The sequence below is a fragment of the Danio rerio genome, chromosome 2, assembly GCF_049306965.1.
Source record: "Danio rerio strain Tuebingen ecotype United States chromosome 2, GRCz12tu, whole genome shotgun sequence".
Taxonomy (NCBI): domain Eukaryota; kingdom Metazoa; phylum Chordata; class Actinopteri; order Cypriniformes; family Danionidae; genus Danio; species Danio rerio.
The window spans coordinates 5837909-5855628 of record NC_133177.1 but is presented as its reverse complement, the minus strand read 5'-3'; the positions used below and the strand labels follow the sequence as shown (position 1 = coordinate 5855628).

Genomic DNA, 17720 nt, shown 5'->3' with positions numbered 1-17720 from the left:
ACAAAAACAGTGTCAGGAAACTAAATGCGAAACGTTTTGAAGACTCTGGCTAGGGTGAAGATGTTTAGAAAGTTAAAGTGCATGCTGTTTTCTCCTTTCTTATTGGTGAACACAGATTTATTGTAAAGCTTTTATTGGCTGCTGATTCTGCATGCCCTTGACTGTGTATCACACGATTGTTGCTGCTTGCTCAAACTACCAGTTTAAAATGGGCCAAAATACCACAATCCTTGTCATCTCTTCAGTCATTTTCCTTCGGCTTAGTCTCTATTTCAGAGGCTGCCACAGCGAAATGAACCTCCAACTATTCCAGCATACGCAGCGGATGCCCTTCCAGCCGCAACCCAGTACTGGGAAACACCCTTATACACTCATTCACACACATACACTACAGAGAATTTAGTTTACCCAATTCACGTATACCACATGTCTTTGGAGCACCTGGATGTTCACAGGGAGAACATGCAAACTCCACACAGAAATGCCAACTGTTCTTGAACCAGCAACATTCTTGCTCTGAGGTGACAGTGCTGACCACTGAGCCACCGTGCCGCCTTATCATTTCTTTGGACAATGTATTTGTTTCATGATTTATGTTCAGGGAAAAGAGGAGAAGAAGTGGATCTTCAACACTTTAATATCACATACAACGGCTTCACATAAGTAAACATAATACTGAACAAATTATTGAAGAGGCCTGAACAGTTGAAAGCAAAATGATTAGCCCTTCTATAGTAATATCTCCAATATACATATTTTTTTCATATACTTCCCAAATGATGTTTAAGAGCCGGACAAACACTTTCACAGTGTTTCCTTTTATATTTATATTATATTTTTATTTTAGAATCTAATAATTTAATTAATCTAATAAGTGTTTTGTAGACAGAACAGGTATGCAATTTGAGATTTTCTGACCACATTTCTAGAACTGCTCTATCGTGCAGATATGCTCTCTGTAACATCAGAAAGGTCCGACCCTTCCTATCTGAACATGCAGCTCAACTCCTCGTTCAAGCTCTTGTTCTCTCCAGACTGGACTATTGCAACTCTCTACTAGCCAGGCTTCCAGCTAACTCTATCAAACCTCTTCAGCTGCTTCCGAACGCAGCAGCACGAGTGCTCTTTAATGAACCTAAAAGAGCACATGTCACTCCGCTGCTCATCCGTTTGCACTGGCTGTCAGTTGCTGCTCGCATCAAATTCAAAGCTCTGATGTTTGCGTACAAAGCGACTTCTTGATTTGCTCCTTATCTGCTCTCACTTCTGCAGATCTATGTGCCCTGCAGAAACTTGCGTTCTGTGAGTGAACGTCGCCTCGTGGTTCCATCCCAAAGAGGGAAGAAATCACTTTCCCGAACGCTCGCGTTCAATCTGCCCATTTGGTGGAATGAACTCCCTAACTGCATCAGAACGGCAGAGTCACTCGCTGTCTTTAAAAAACGACTAAAAACTCAACTATTTAGTTTCCACTTCCCTTCTTAATCTGCAATTGCCTCTCTGGTTCTACCGCTGACTGTATTACAAAAACAAATCACTAATGCTTTGCTCCTTACATTTTACATACCTGAAACTTGCAACCCAAGCTCATTCTGAAAACGTAGTCCTGCGGACATTTCTGGAGACAGCGGAATACGTCCTGGCAGGTACGTACGGCTGCATTTATTTTTTTTTCAAGCGAACGATGCAGGGCGGTGTGACGCCGTTCCCTTTCGTGCTTGCCTCCTTGTGGAGGGCTTTTCTGCTGCAACCCGTTTGTCCACTCAGCTCACCGTGTACGTCGGCGGGCTTGAGATGCGGAGAGGAGCTGACCATGGCGATCGGTTTCGAGTCCGGGGAAGAGCGGTTCCAGCAATCAGGTAAGACAAAAACAGAATCCCAAAAAGAGTTTCGTAACAGGGCGAGAACGCGGTGAAATCCGAAAAAGTGGTAGAAAAAAAAAATCAGGGCTTTTATTTTTTTTTTGGACGGCTTTTGTAAACTGTCGCTCGGGTTTAGGGAAGCGAGCAGGCGGGCGGGTCGATTGGTAAAATTGGTTGGGGTTAGGGAAGGAGGAGGGCGGGTCGGCAGATTGGCCGGTTTCGCAGTCAATCATCCGGTCAGTTGGACAGCGGCCTCTGGTGGGTTCACGCGAGAACAGCGCGGGCGTGAACTCGCGGATTCGCAAAAACAAAAACTGCAGCCGTACGTACCCGCCGGGACGTATTCCACAGTCTCCAGAAACGTCCGCGGGACTACGTTTCCACAATGAGCCCTGGTTGGAAACTTGCCTACAGCACTTATTCATTGTTGCTCTTATAGTTGTGTAAGTTGCTTCCTTGTCCTAATTTGTAAGTCGCTTTGGATAAAAGCGTCTGCTAAATGACTAATTGTAAATGTATGTAATGCCTTAATTATTACAACGCTTCATATACAGTCTTCATAGTCGATTACGCTGCACTCTTGATTTGTGTTTACTGTCCAAATGTGTTTCAGAGGTGACTACAAAATTGTAACCATTAATAGCATGACTCTTGATTCAAGAGAAACAATGGCCTAAATCTGTAATATCTGTCCCATTCTCCAACAAGAGGTAATCAGAATCAGATTTATTCCGTTTAAAGGAATAGTTGGAGACTGCAGACCTGGTGCAGTGCAATCTGAGCTGCATCCAATGCTTTTTAATGTGCTCACCTAACCCTACCCGTCACTGTGACGTCACTCACTCCATTGAGTGCATTGTGTCTGACATTGCATCGCTGAGCGATGCAATCTCAGCTTGCATCATAAAGGCTGCATCCAGATACTATTGAATAGTTCACCCAAAATGGTCATCATTTATTCACCTTTTACTTGTTTCAAGCCTTTCTGACTTTCTGCTGAACACAAAGGAAGATATTTTGAGGAAAGATGGAAACCTGGAACTATTGACTTCCATAGTGTTTGTTTTTAAAACCAAGTCAATGGTTACCGGTTTTCAGCATTCTTCAAAATATCTTCTTTAGTGTTCAACAGAAGAAAGAAACTTGTAAAGGTTTGGAATTTAAGGGGGAGTAAATCCTGAGTCATTTTTTATTTTTGGGTGAACTATCCCTTTAAATACCACATATGGTCCAGCAGTAACTGGAGTATATCTACAAATGGCCACCATATCAGTGATGACTTGATTTGATGTTTTCAGATAATGTTCATCGCTCATTCGTCTCCATCTGCACCAATGTTGGGACCAGCACCAAAAGCGGTTCTGTGGGCTCCGATGAGACAGTAAACAGATTTGGTGCTCTTGCAGGGCAGTTGTTCAGCTGGAAAAAAATCAAGATCAATTTGTAATTAATTTTGTAACATGACATGATTTTCTTTTTTTTTTTTTAAAGACTTTTAGAACCAAGCTAAAATGTCTTAAATTGTTTCAGCTTTTTTTTTTTTTTGTATCTAACTTTGAAAGTGTTTTTAAAGGGACAGCTCACCCGAAAATGAAAATTCTTTCATCATTTACTCCTTCAAGACGTTCTTTCTTCTGTTGAACACAAAAGAAGATATTTTGAAAAATGCTGGAAGCCTGTAACCATTGACTTCTATAGTATTGTTTTCCAATGGAAGTTAATGGTTACAGGTTTTCAGCATTCTTAAAGAATCTTATTTTGTGTGTTTTGCAGAATAAAGAAAGTCATAAAGGTTTAGAACCACTTGAGGGAGAGTAATATATGAGTAAATTATCATTTTAGGGCCACTTTAATAGGTACACCTGTCCAACTGCTCAGTAACCCAAATTTCTTATCGGCCAATCGCATGGCAGCAACTCAATGCATTTATTCATGTAGACATGGTCAAGACGATCTGCTGCAGTTCAAATCAAGCATCAGAATGGGAATGAAAGGTGATTTAAGTGACTTTGAATGTGGAATGGTTGTTGGTGCCAGACGGGCGGGTCTGAGTATTTCAGAAACTGCTGATCTACTAGGATTTTCACGCACAACCATCTGGTTTACAGAGAATGGTCTGAAAAAGAGAAACTATCCAGTGAGCGGCAGTTCTGTGGGCGCAAATGCCTTGTTGATGCCAGAGAAGAATGGCCAGACAGTAACTGTAACTCAAATAACTACTTGTTACAACCGAGGTCTGCTGAAGAGCATCTCTGAACGCACAACTCGTCTAACGTTGAGTCAGATGGGCTACAGCAGCAGAAGACCACACCAAGTGCCACTTCTGTCAGCTAAGAACAAGAAACAGGCTACAATTCATACAGGCTCACCAAAATTGACAATAGAAGACTGGAAAAATGTTTCCTGGTTTGATGAGTCTCGATTTCTGCTGCAACATTCGGATGTTCGGATCAGAATTTGGCATCAACAACAGGAAAGCCTGGATCCATTCTCGTATCCTCAGTTCAGGGTGCTAGTGGTGGTGTAATGGTGTGTGGGATGTTTTCTTGGCACACTTTGGGCCCATTAGTACTAATTGAGCGTCGTGTCTACGCCACAGCCTACCTGAGTATTGTTGCTGACCATGTCCATCCCGTTATGAACACAGTGTACACATCTTCTGATCGCTACTTCCAGCAGGATAACGCACCATGTCATAAAGTGTGAATCATCTCAGACTGGTGTCTTGAACATGACAATGAGTTCACTGTACTCAAATGGCCTCCACAGTCACCAGAACTCAATCCATTAGAGCACCTTTGGAATGTGGTGAAACGGGAGATTCACATCATGAATGTGCAGCTGACAAATTTGCAGCAATAGCGTGATGCTATCATGTCAATATGGAGCAAAATCTCAGAGGAATATTTCCAGTAGCTTGTTGAATCTATGCCATGCAGGATTAAGGCAGTTCTGAAGGCAAAACAGGTCCAACCTGGTACTAGTAAGGTGTACCTAATAAAGTGGCCGGTGAGTGTATTATTAATGAAAAAAATTCTAATCATATTCCTTTTTTTTTCCAATTTGGTTTAGATTTTTGATTTTGAGAGTATAGTATTGTAGTATAATTTTATTTAATGTTTACAATGCAAATTCAATTAGATCCATTTGTTTGGTAAACAAAGCAAGTCTTTCATAAAATATATTGATCTACTAAAAGACAGAAAATATTACTTTACAAACTGTATTGTAAGTAAATCATATAAAAATTAGCACGTTTTGGATAATATTGCTACAATTATTATAAAACTGATTAAATACAGTTGAAGCCAAATTATTAGCTGTGGATTTTCTCTTTTATTTCAAATATTTCGCAAACGATGTTTAACAGAGCAAGGAATTTTTTCACAGTATTTCCTTTAATATCTTTTCTTCTGGAGAAAGTTAAGCCTTTAAATGTCACTTTAAGCTGTGTAGATGTGTCTTGAAAAATATCTAGTCAAATATTATTTACTGTCATCATGGCAAAGATAATAGAATCAGTTATTAGAGATGAGTTATTAAAACTATCATGACTAGAAATGTGTTAAAAAATCTATATTTAAAAATCCTGTTAAATTTGAAATATATAAGATATATATTTACACACATTAGAAAATATTAATAAGTAGACTCAACAATGGACTAGAAAAATAGGTGAAAATTGGGGATGTACTAAAAGAATTGATTGAGTTCGAATACAATTTTTTTTTTTAATGATCATATTAAGACATTTGTATAATAACTGTGGTTAAACACACCCTTACCAGTGCACTGGGAATTGGCTCTCTGTGACAAATGATGTGTTTGATCTGTGGGCTAAAACGCGTAACAGACCATCCCAGAATAAAAGCCACAGCAAGCGCTATCACTACAGCAACGCTCACTATCACTGGCATGTCAGATGTCTGCTCTAGAAAGGAAAACACAGGTTAATATGAACAAGCATGAAACATATCTGTACTAAAATCAAAGGACTGTGCACTGTGAAAACTGTTAATGAACAGTTTCTGTATTTTGTGATTCACAAGTGTTTTCATTTTATTTACGGTTGTGAATTGCATTGTGGGTGCTTGATCTCTGCTCTGTAGTGACTCTACAGTGACTCTTAATTGACATTATAGTAGTGTGAATTAATATAAGAAATAATATAGAGAGAATTAAGTCTGTAAAATAACAAAACGTACTGTTTATTTCACGGTTTTTGTAGCATAATATACACTTCCTGACAGAAGTCTTGTCACCCTTTCAAGTTTTAGGAGCAACAAATAATAACTTGACTTTTAGTTGATCATTTGGTGTCAGAAGTGGCTCATATGAAAGGCAAAGGCCTCTAGATTACGCTTATTTCACCAAAATAAAATTTGATCATGCCTTGATTTTAAATAATTAGGACAGTAAGGTCTGACTTTGCTTTTGAGGCTGACTTTTGAGACAAAGTTCTTGTCAGTAAACAGAAGTAATGTACAGTATAGAATATAAAATGAATATTGTGTATGACTGCCATGAGCCTGGAGGACTGCATCCACACATCTCTGCAATGACTCAAATCACTTATTAATAAAGTCATCTGGAATGGGAAAGAAAGTGTACTTGCAGGACTCCCAGAGTTCATCAGGAATCCTTGGATTCATCTTCAATGCCTCCTCTTTAATCTTACCCCAGACATGCTCAATAATGTTCATGTCTGGTGACTTGGCTGGCCAATCCTGGAGAACCTTGACCTTCTTTGCTTTCAGGAACTTTGATGTGGAGGCTGAAGTATGAAAAGGAGCGCTATCCTGCTGAAGAATTGGCCGCACAAATGTCTTGATACCTCAGGCTGTTGATGTTGCCATCCACTCTGCGGATCGCTTGCACGCCCCAATACTGTATGTAACCCCAAACCATGATTTTTCCTTCACCAAACTTGACTAATTTCTCTGAGAATCTTGGGTCTGTGCGGGTTCCAGTAGGTCTTCTGCTGTATTTGTGATGATTGGGATGCAGCTCAACAGATAAATCATCAGGAAAATCGACCTTCTGCTACTTTTCCAAATGATCAACTAGAAGTCAAGTTATTATTTGTTGCTCTTACAACTGGGATCGACGACAAGACAATCCCAAAAAAAAAACAATCCAGACAATATATCACTTTAAACTATCCGCTTGTTCAGTGTGACGTCACGCGGAACGGCTTTCGAGTCCAAGCGATCTATTCAACTGAATGGGGAGGCTCATGAAATGGTAACGATAAGCGATTTAAGACTTTCGAAAGTCACGATCGTAATATATATGTCCATGCCTAATATCCAATGGCCAGAAAGTGATTCATTGTTTTATAAATTGTTAAAATTTTGGTATTTGTTATGCAGCAAGCCCAGAGATTGTTGTGTACACTATGACTTTATATAAAATGAACTTTAATGTGTGATAGGAATAAAACGCGATCATAAACGAATGATTTCTCCACTCAAATAAATGGCGGCTTGGACCCGGAAACAGTATACATACGTCACAAACACGTCACCACTTAACAAGCAGATTAAAATGTGATAATAAAATAAAAGTCCCACTAATAAAAGTCACCTTTTTTTTAACTTTTCATGTTTAAAAGTTGTTGGAAGAAAGATCAAGGTCCCATAATCCGATTCAAAAGCATAAATAACGGGGGGAAATAAAAAACAAGAATCACAAAATATGAAAAACTGCCAATTTACAGATATTTTTGACAGTGTAGTCTTTAGTGATCACTCACTATGCATGATGACACACTGCGTGTCAGTGCTGCAGCTTTTGTTAATGGCGTCCACTAGTGCTTCTGCCCTGAAGCACATCTTTTCTTTCCCTCGATGAGCAGCAATGGAAAAATGATAGGGATAAGCTCTCGTCATGTCAGTTAAGGCCTGCAAAGAAATCCATCCTAGTCACTATGTGAAGTTTATTCATAAACTAATTTCGAGAGGATCACGTGCTTATGATTTATCACGGCCGGTCTCGCATTCGCTAATCACTACCTTCCAATCATATGAGCCCTAAGCTACTATAAATAGCCACAGTTTTCAGTTCACTTTATCTTCGTTTGGAAGAAACCCCCCTCCTCCCCTATTCTCCTCCTTTACCTGTGATTGGGCGGCATGGCGGCCCAGTGGTTAGCACTGTGAGCCCCACAGCAGGAACACTGCCGGCCCTGGTTCCACAGGACTGGTGGGTGTTTCTGTGAGGAGTTTGTATGTCCTCCCCGTGGGTTTTCCCCGGGTTCGCCGGTTTCCCCCGACTATCCAAAGACATTCAACATGCATAACAATCAAGCTTGTCTAATCCCTTGTGTTCCCTTAGCTACCGCAGCAGGGGAGTTCTGAGATCCACCGAGCTCAGGCTCCCCTCTTGCTCTGCCAACGGGAGGAAGCCCCGGGCTCGAGGAGCCCTTGAGCTCGGGGCTCTCTCCCGGGACAGCATGCCAAACAAGCTTTTATAAATCATCAGCTAAGTGTGAACTCTTGAAAATGATCTTAGGCCCCGTTTACACTAATGCGTTTTAGTTTGAAAACGCATAAGTTTTGCTATGGTTACGCCATCCGTCACTACGCCACACACTACGCCGGAGTTCTCGAGCGCCGAAAACGGAGCGTTTCGAAAACGCTGGAGAGGCCGTTTTCATTCTGAAACGCTGCTGCTCCGTCTCAGTGTGGATGGGGAAAGACGGAGACATCTGAAAACGGAGGCGGGGCTGCTGACATTCGGCTCTCTGATTGGGGCTTTTCCTCAATATTAAGTAGCCCACACACAGTTCAGTCCTGCATCTTCTCCGGTTAAGTTCAGACTTCGTAAGTTTGATCAAGGCTGCATCTCTTCTTCTCAGTTTGATATGGAAAAGCAGACTATACCGAGGACACGCGTCAATCTTCACAGGGAACAGTGTACTTTGTAATTTCATTCACATCACCCTGGCTACGTTGTTTCACTTTCTCAACAATAAAATGTAAACTTGATATAAGGAACTGCCTATTTTTATTTTAATATTAACAACTAAACAGACAGCAGAAATGCTGAGGCGTCGTGCTGCATAAGATGAGCGTCATCTTCACTGTGTAGATATTTATAACAAAACGGAGCCTATAACAACTGCCTCCTTTCAATTTCAGTGAAAATACGAAACACACCCTCTCTTTTGCTGAATATCAGTTTTAATAATCAATAATGGCCATTATAAAAGTATAACATACAATAAGTTTATAAATTATAGGAAATAAAGGCAAGCGATCAGTCAATATACAGAATGTACGTGCTTACATTAATCATTAACTTATCTTTGCGCTCAGCCAAAACACGTTACCTGAGAACAAATAGATTCCAATGACCAAAGTCAGGGAATATGTCGTTAGATAAAGACAACAAGATGAATGAAATATCACGTTTAATAAATATAGTGAGATTAGATCCAGCGGGAGATGCTTGATGAGAAGTCCGACTATTAGAGCTCTCATCTGGGTAGATGGGCTGCACACTCGCGTTTTACCCAGCGTTTCTGAACTGCTCTCCGTCCACACCAAAACGCTGAAAACGTTTCAGAATGAAAACGGCCTCTCCAGCGTTTTCGAAATGCTCCGTTTTCGGCGCTCGAGAACTCCGGCGTAGTGTGTGGCGTAGTGACGGATGGTGTAACCGTAGCAAAACTTATGCGTTTTCAAACTAAAACGCACTAGTGTAAACGGGGCCTAAGTCACTAGTCAGGACAGAAACCCAACTGATTTCAACTTCAAGCCTGAGTGATGGATATACAGTACATTCATAAGGTTGTTCCTGCCTTATAAGCCATATTTTCCAGCTTTCTTCACACTAAAAAGGGATAGTTCATGCACATTTTATCATCAATCATCTTCTTTTGTGTTCAACAGAATAGAGAAACTCATAAAGGTTGGAAAGAAGCAAAGATTAAGTAAACGTTGACAGAATTACCTTTCCTACAATTCATAAAATAGTTTCAAGGCTTAACTAATTAGGTTAGCTAGGCAAGTTAGGGTAATTAGGCAAATGATTTCATTGGAGGTATATATTTAAGATTACAAAAAGAAAGTATGAGATGATGCTCACATTCTGTTCGTCTCCTTCTGTCCAGACTTTAAGCTTTACAGTGATTGCCGAAAGCGTTGTGTTGAAGCCCACCTGAATAGGATCCCCCTCCACGTTCACGATCATTTCCGGAGTCAGCAACACCGCTATTAAACACCAAACCAAAGGACCAAGTTGAAATATTTCAGATATCACATTTAAGTACAAAACACCAGCAAAGCACTACTCAACTGTCTTTCCTGTTGAAGGTCTTTGGAAGTTGCGTCCACGATTTCTGGCCATCGCAGTTTGTCTTTATGCGAATGCTGTAGTCAGAGTTGGAGGCCAGATCATGAGTGAGGTCACAGCGGTTTTCTCGAATCTCCTGACAGTCGTACGCGTCCACCCAAGAACCATTGAGTTTGTGCAACTCGTACTCTCTGCATTGAGAATCAGAGACGTGTAATATACATATATGCGTAATAAATATACACTCACCGGCCACTTTATTAGGTACATCTTACTAGTACCGAGTTGGACCCCATTTTGCCTTCAGAACTGCCTTAATCATTCATGGCAGAGATTCAACAAGGTACTGGAAATTATTGGCTGCACATCCATGATGCAAATCTCCCGTTCCACCACATCCCAAAGGTGCTCTGTTGAGATATGGTGACTGTGGAGGCCATTTGAGTACAGTGAACTCATTGTCATGTTCAAGAAACCAGTCTGAGATGATTCAAGCTTTATGACATGGTGCGTTATCTTGCTGGAAGTAGCCATCAGACTATGGGTACACTGTGGTCATAAAAGGATGGACATGGTCAGCAACAATACTCAGGTAGGTTGTGGCGTAGACACAATGCTCAATTGGTACTAATATGCCCAAAGTGTGCCAAGAAAATATCCCCCACACCATTACACCACCACCAGCAGCCTGAACCGTTGAGACAAGGCAGGATGGATCCATGCTTTCATGTTGTTCATTCCAAATTCTGACCCTACTATGCAAATGTTGCTGCAGAAATCGAGACTCATCAGATCAGACATTTTTTCAATCTTCGATTGTAGAATTTTGGTTATTTCTTTGTGAATTGTAGCCTCAGTTTCCTATACAGGAGCGGCAACCGGTGTGGTCTTCTGCTGCTGTAGCCCATCCACCTCAAGGCTCAACGTGTTGTGTGTTCAGAGATGCTCTTCTCCAGATCTCGGTTGTAACGAGTGGTTATTTAAGTTACTGTTGTCTTTCTATCAGCTGGAACCAGTCTGGCCATTCTCCTCTGACCTCTGGCATCAACAAGGCATTTGCGCCCACAGAACTGCCGCTCACTGGATATTTTCTGTTTTTCCGACTATTCTTTGTAAACCCTAAAGATGGTTGTGCCTGTCCAATGCATTGAGTTGCTGCCATGTGATTGGCTGATTAGAAGTGCGCGTTGACGAGCAGTTGGACAGGTGTACCTAATAAAGTGGCCAGTGAATGTATGTATTACACACACACATCTTATGTGAAAACAAATTTTTATTTTGGATGATTTATCGCGATGAATCTTTTGCCCAGCACTAAAAGTAATATATGACAATCTTAAGCCTATCTTGATTGTCAAGAATAAGAATAATTAAAAATAACGTATCATGTACTTTCTCATTACTTTCCTTAAAAAGTAACTAAGTAGTAGTTTTAAGTCGTTTTTAAGTCACTTAAGGTTATAATATATTACTGTTAAAAGTAATTTAGTATTTAAAAGTAACTTCAGGTTATTTCATGAATGTGTGTGTGTGGTTTTGGTATTAATTATTTTATGTCATATAATTATGGCCTGTTTCCACTGAGGGGTACGGTACAGTACGGAACTAGCCAAGTTGGTACACACTTTTTTGTACCAAAAAGCGAACCATAAAGTACCACACACCAACTTTTGAATAATAATGATAATAATAATAATACATTTTATTTAAAGGCGCCTTTCTAGCAACTCAAGGACACCGTACAATCAACAAGAATAATAAAACAACAAAAGAAATAATAAAATATACACAGCAATAGTGCAAATAAAATTAAGTATTAAAAGCCATCTTAAATAAGTGGGTTTTGAGTTTTGATTTGAACAGTGTAAGGGAGTCAATGTTTCTGATGGCAGGTGGTAGTGAGTTCCAAAGACGCGGAGCAGAGCGGCTGAATGCTCTGTTAGACAATCTGTTGACCATGTTAGACAATTTTTATAGTCATTATCAGGACAAAAAATCTATCATTTATATTTTAAAAAATGCAGAAAGTTGTCTGTGGGGGCTGGGTTTAGAGACAGGGATAGAATGTACAGCACATTAAGTATTACGTAAATCACATAAAACGTGCTGCGCCACATGTACTGCACGTGGCAGTCTAAATAAGAATGTAATGAGTATTTCATGCCAGTTTCCTTAATATGTTTTTGCTTGAAGTAATAGGCGGAGACAAAATGATTATGAATACTTGTTCTGCCAGATAGGAGTGGCTCATTTTTTTCTTTTCTTTTTTGATAATATCGACATGCAAGCGTCATCTTGTTCGAAATGTCACTGAGCTAAAATAAACCAATATTGAGATTGTTAAACTTGAGATGGGTAATGATGGCTGGCTTCCTATAATAACTGATACAATTCTGTTAAGCTTTTGTGAAGCAATCTGTATTGCAAGTACTATATAAATAAATGTGCACTATATATAGTGTACACTTATCGGCCACTTTATTAGGTACACCTGTCCAACTGCTCGTTAATGCAAATTTCTCATCAGCCAACCATATGGCAGCAACTCAATGTGTTTAGGACGATCTGCTGCAAATGAAACCGAGCATCAACATGGGGAAGAAAGGAGATTTAAGTGACTTTGAACGTGGCATGGTTGTTGGTGCTAGACAGGCTGGTCTGAGTATTTCAGAAACTGCTGATCTACTGGGATTTTCACGCACAACCATCTCTAGGGTTTACAGAGAATGGTCCGAAAAAGAGAAAATATCCAGTGAGCGGCAGTTCTGTGGGCAAAAATGCCTTGTTGATACCAGATGTCAAAGACGAATGGCCAGACTGGTTCCAGCTGATAGAAAGGCAACAGTACTTAAATAACCACTCTTTACAACCGAGCTATGCAGAAGAGCATCTCTGGAGGCACAGCACGTCCAACCTTGACGCAGATGGGCTAATAACAGGATAAATTCACACAGGCTCACCAAAGCTGGCCAACAGAAGATTGGAGAAACGTTGCCTGGTCTGATGAGTCTTGATTTCTGTTGCTACATTCGGATGGTAGATCAGGATTTGGCGTCAACAAGATGAAAGCATGGATCCATCCTGCCTTGTATCAACAGTTCAGGCTGGTAGTGGTGGTGTAATGGTGTGGGGGATATTTTCTTGGCACACTTTGGGCATATTAGTACCAATTGAGCATCGTGTCTACGCCACAGCCTACCTGAGTATTGTTGCTGACCATGTCCATCTCTTTATGACCACAGTATACCCATCATCTGATGGCTACTTCCAGCAGAATAACGTGCCATGTCATAAAGAGCGAATCATCTCAGACTGATTTCATAAACATCTTGAGTTCGCTGTACTAAAAATGGCCTCCACAGTCACCAGATTTCAATCCAATAGAGCACCAAAGTCTCTGAGGAATATTTCCAGTGCCTTGTTGAATCTATGCCAGGAAGGATTGAGGAATTTCTGAAGGCAAAAGGGATTACTAGTAAGGTGTACCTAATAAAGTGGCCGGTGAGTGTATATATGTGTGTATTTATGACTTGACAATAATACTTAACATATTTTAGTGCTCTATCAATTAATAGGATTCTACTTAAAATTAAACAAATAAATGTACTAATAAATAAACTAATGTTGAATAAATGATTTATGTAATTTTATTTAAAAAAAAAACTAAAAATAATTTAATAAAATGTAATTTAATTGTTAATTGAATTCAATTTTAAATGTGTTAGGTAAAACTGGTTAAACTGGTCAACTAAAAAACCCCAAAAACCTATAGTTTTACATAAGATACTGTCCATTTGTATATTCCCACGTACAGAAGCACAAATAAGAAATTAAGTCAGTCAACAATAAAAAAAAACATTACTGGACAGTTCATGGATATGGTACCAAAGAGCTTAGAATGACCAAGAGGCGACACTCAGTAGACCATTGCAATAGCAGCGCCAGCAACAGCCCCGCAATAGGGTATATGCCGAGCTAGTGCTGTTCCCATGCTGATGCACTTCCGGTGACCTGTTATTGTGAACTTTTTTCCATTTTATACGGTTCCTTATACAGCATCGATGTTGTAATGTCATTAAAATACATTCAGTTAAATAAACTTTAGCTTTTTTTTGGTTGCTCAAGCGAAAAAAGAGACAAAAAGCCGTTTACTCGCACGCGCCCGTCAGAATCGGCAGGCTAACGCAGAAGCTCCATTGAATATACTAGGGTAAAATAAATGCTCACATTATAAAGACATGGCGGGGGAAATGTAATTTAATGCAGTGCTTCTTGTACAATCTGAGACCCACTTTAAAACGGATATCACTCAGCTAGTGGAGATCGCTCATTTTTATAGAAAACAGACCTTAAACCGGATTTTGCATTGGCATTAGATTCGCCGGAAGCGCTTAAACCAGGTTAATGGCAAATTAAAAGTCCTGTTAGCATGCTTCGGCATATACCCCATTCCGCCATTTTGGCGTGAAAGCGATCGGCCGTCCATTGGATCTTATTGCTGCCGCGATGGCAAGCAGCTGCTTTGTTTTTCTATTTATTTATTTAAAAATACAACCTAAAAGATGACAATACAACACTTACTATGACAATCATCAGCACTTTTAATAATTTATTTTACAGACTTATAATATGCTGCTGTTCTACTGGAGTTTTCATTCCAAAATGGCCGCCGCGCCCTCTAGTGGCTGTTTATCAAATTGCACTAGAGTATCGCCTCTTGGTGATTCTATGCTCTTTGATGGTACTAACAAAATGCACGAATTCCATGTAATATTTACTCATAAATCATAACATCCTGACAGACTGGATTAGCACATCAGCCTTATTCCAAGAAAAACAACAGCTTACCCTTGAAATTGTACAGTGTGGTTGAAAGTGGAACAGGCCGTTTGCAGTTGGCTCCATTTCAAGATGTGCTTCATGTTTACAGAATGCATTGAGATGTTGAGATATGTGGATAGCGAAGCTGAATCTGAAACGTGGGAACAATATTAAAAATTAAAATGGTAGAACTTCTCATGTTCACAGCCTGTCAACATTTGTTCACATACTCTGCATCCATTACATACTGTAGATGCACATGAAAGCATTTTGGGAATGCCAAACCATAAATGCATTGCATAATCCTGTTCTCTAGTGTCAAAATGCTGTGTGTAATCCTCTTATACAGTCAGATTGAATATAAAAGTTCAACTTGGAGCATTAAACACCAAAACATCTCCTATTTTATTAATCTTGTGCAAAAAAGTAACACTTTTAACATTTAATATCAGCATTTTAATTTACGGTCTAAAACAAAGCTTGCCAGGACAAAGAAATCTGCTGTAATTCTAATTCAGTTGAGTTCTGCACAAGACGTTTGACCAGCGGATAAATTAAAATAGTCCTGCCCAACTGAGTCTGGTTTCTCTCGAGGGTTTTTTTTTTTTCTTCACTTTCGCCAATTGGTAAAGTTTTTTTTTTCCTCGCCACTAGCTTGCATGGTTTGGGATTGGTAGAGCTACGCATCAATGGATTTGCTCTTCAGTGTTTAGTGATTATCAAACCACACAACTGAGCTATACTGAACTGAACGTAAACACTAAAAACTGAACGACACTGTTCCAATTTACTATGATCTTTTATGTGAAGCTGCTTTGACACAATCTACATTGTAAAAGCGCTATAGAAATAAAGCTGAATTGAATTGAATTTAAAGTTCTGCATAATCTAATGTAATGTGCATTTATAAAGCGCATTTATTTGTGTATGGCCATACACCCAAAGTGTTTTACAAACGTACTAGTGAACTATTTTCTACTGTAAACAATGAGCTTTCACTTTCATTTAAAACATTTGATTTTAGGTCTGGGCGTTTCTCAAAAGTATTGTAAACTTAAAGGGCCAGTTCACTCAAAAACTGAAAATTCTGTCATCGTTTACTCAAAACTTTTATTTTTTCCCCCCGTTGAACACCAAAGAACTGGAAGAATGTTGGAAACTGGTAACCATTGACTTACATAGTAGGCTATTTGTATTTCTTACTGTAAAAGTCAATGGTAACTTGTTTCTAAGACTCCTCAGAATATCTTCTTTTGTGTTCAACAGAAGAAAGAAACTCATATAATTTTGGAAGCACTTGAGGGAGAATAAATAGAGTAAGAATTTTCATTTTTGGGTGAACTATCCCTTTAAGTAGATCACATTTAATGCACCATCAAGTAAGCTTACAATGTTCTTAAGAAACATATCAAAGATTTTAATGTATCTATAATTTATAAATACGAACTATATTCATATATTTAGATAAAGAGGTTTCTGTTAGATTAAAATGACGCTAACGACAACGTACATCATTTGCTACTGGTTTACAAGAAAGATTTTATTATATTTATACTTTATAAATACAAATTATTTCCCAGAGATGGGTTGAGGCTGGAAGGGCAATCCCTGCGTAAAAACGTGCTGGATGAGTTGGCGGTTCATTCCGCTGTGGCGACCCCGGATTAATAAAGGGACTAAGCCGACAAGAAAATGAATGAATGAAATACAAATTATATAGTTTAAAATGTTTCTGTTTGATTTAAAAAAAAAATAGCTAACACTTTAGTTTGAGTATAGATTCACACTATTTACTACTTATTTATGAGAAAGATATCACCGATTTTATTATATTTGTAATGTTTAAGTATATATTATTATATATATTATAGGTCAAGTGGTTTTTGTTAGATTAAAATAACGCAAACACTTTAGTTTGAGTAAAATTCACATAATTTACTACTGGTTTATGAGAAACATAGCACGGATTTTATTATATAAATACAAATTATATTTATATAACTAGATCAAGAGGCTTCTGCTTAATTAAATAATGCTAACACTTTAGTTTAAATAACAACACTTACCTTATTACCTTATGTAAGGTTATTAAGGCGTATTTCCTGCCTTTTAGCATATATTAGCTGTTTATATTAGCACTTTTAAAAGTAAGTTAGGCTATTATCTTATTTTACATCCATAATCCTAAACCCAACTAGGCTAATACATAGCTAACTATTATTAAGCAGTGTAGTAGTTTATGTAATAGTTTATGGAGCTAAAAGGCTTAGATAATGGTTAATATAGTGAATTGAACATTAAAATAAAGTGTGACCAAAAAAAACAACAACTATTCGACTGATGTCAATTCAATTAATGGTGTCAGATTAGACTGACTGAAACTGCCGTTTTGACATTATGAAACCAAAAAACAGAGACAAACCAATCACGTTCAAAAGTTTTTTTTACATTCTAGTGTTTTAGATTAATTAACTTACGGTGAATGGAAAAATACAGAAGCAGAAGAAACAGGCTGTCAATCAAACCGCTGCACATAACCTCTTCTTCTCCGATCTCTGTCAGTCCAGGTCAAACCCTGACCAGCAGAGGTCAGCGTGTCCTTATTCACGTAAATTCACGTCCATTTAGAAATGAAAATTAAGTCTCTCACTCGCCATGTTTGGAGGTTTTTCCATGTTTTCTCCACCCGTAAACAAACCTGTGGACTAAATGAGTAATCTGAGACATGACAGTGACGAG

General features: G+C 38.9%; 1 protein-coding gene across 3 annotated transcripts in view; it reads right to left on the bottom strand.

The window, feature by feature from the left end:
* crfb16 (cytokine receptor family member B16) overlaps positions 1-17720 on the bottom strand; it is a 27066-nt gene extending 9346 nt beyond the window's left edge. Inside the window, exons 1-7 of one of the 3 annotated variants that reach the window (NM_001423698.1) lie at positions 17459-17720; positions 15009-15132; positions 10164-10351; positions 9954-10078; positions 7618-7765; positions 5648-5793; positions 695-3281 (exon numbers count right to left, since the gene is read on the bottom strand). In NM_001423698.1, coding sequence (NP_001410627.1) covers positions 3168-3281; positions 5648-5793; positions 7618-7765; positions 9954-10078; positions 10164-10351; positions 15009-15132; positions 17459-17516 — 903 coding nt within the window. In that variant the 5' untranslated portion in view covers positions 17517-17720 and the 3' untranslated portion in view covers positions 695-3167. Of the gene's footprint in view, positions 1-694; positions 3282-3322; positions 3497-5647; positions 5794-7617; positions 7766-9953; positions 10079-10163; positions 10352-15008; positions 15133-17458 lie in introns of those variants that run through there. The other 2 variants (XM_068222758.2, XM_068222757.2) reach the window with 2 other exon arrangements.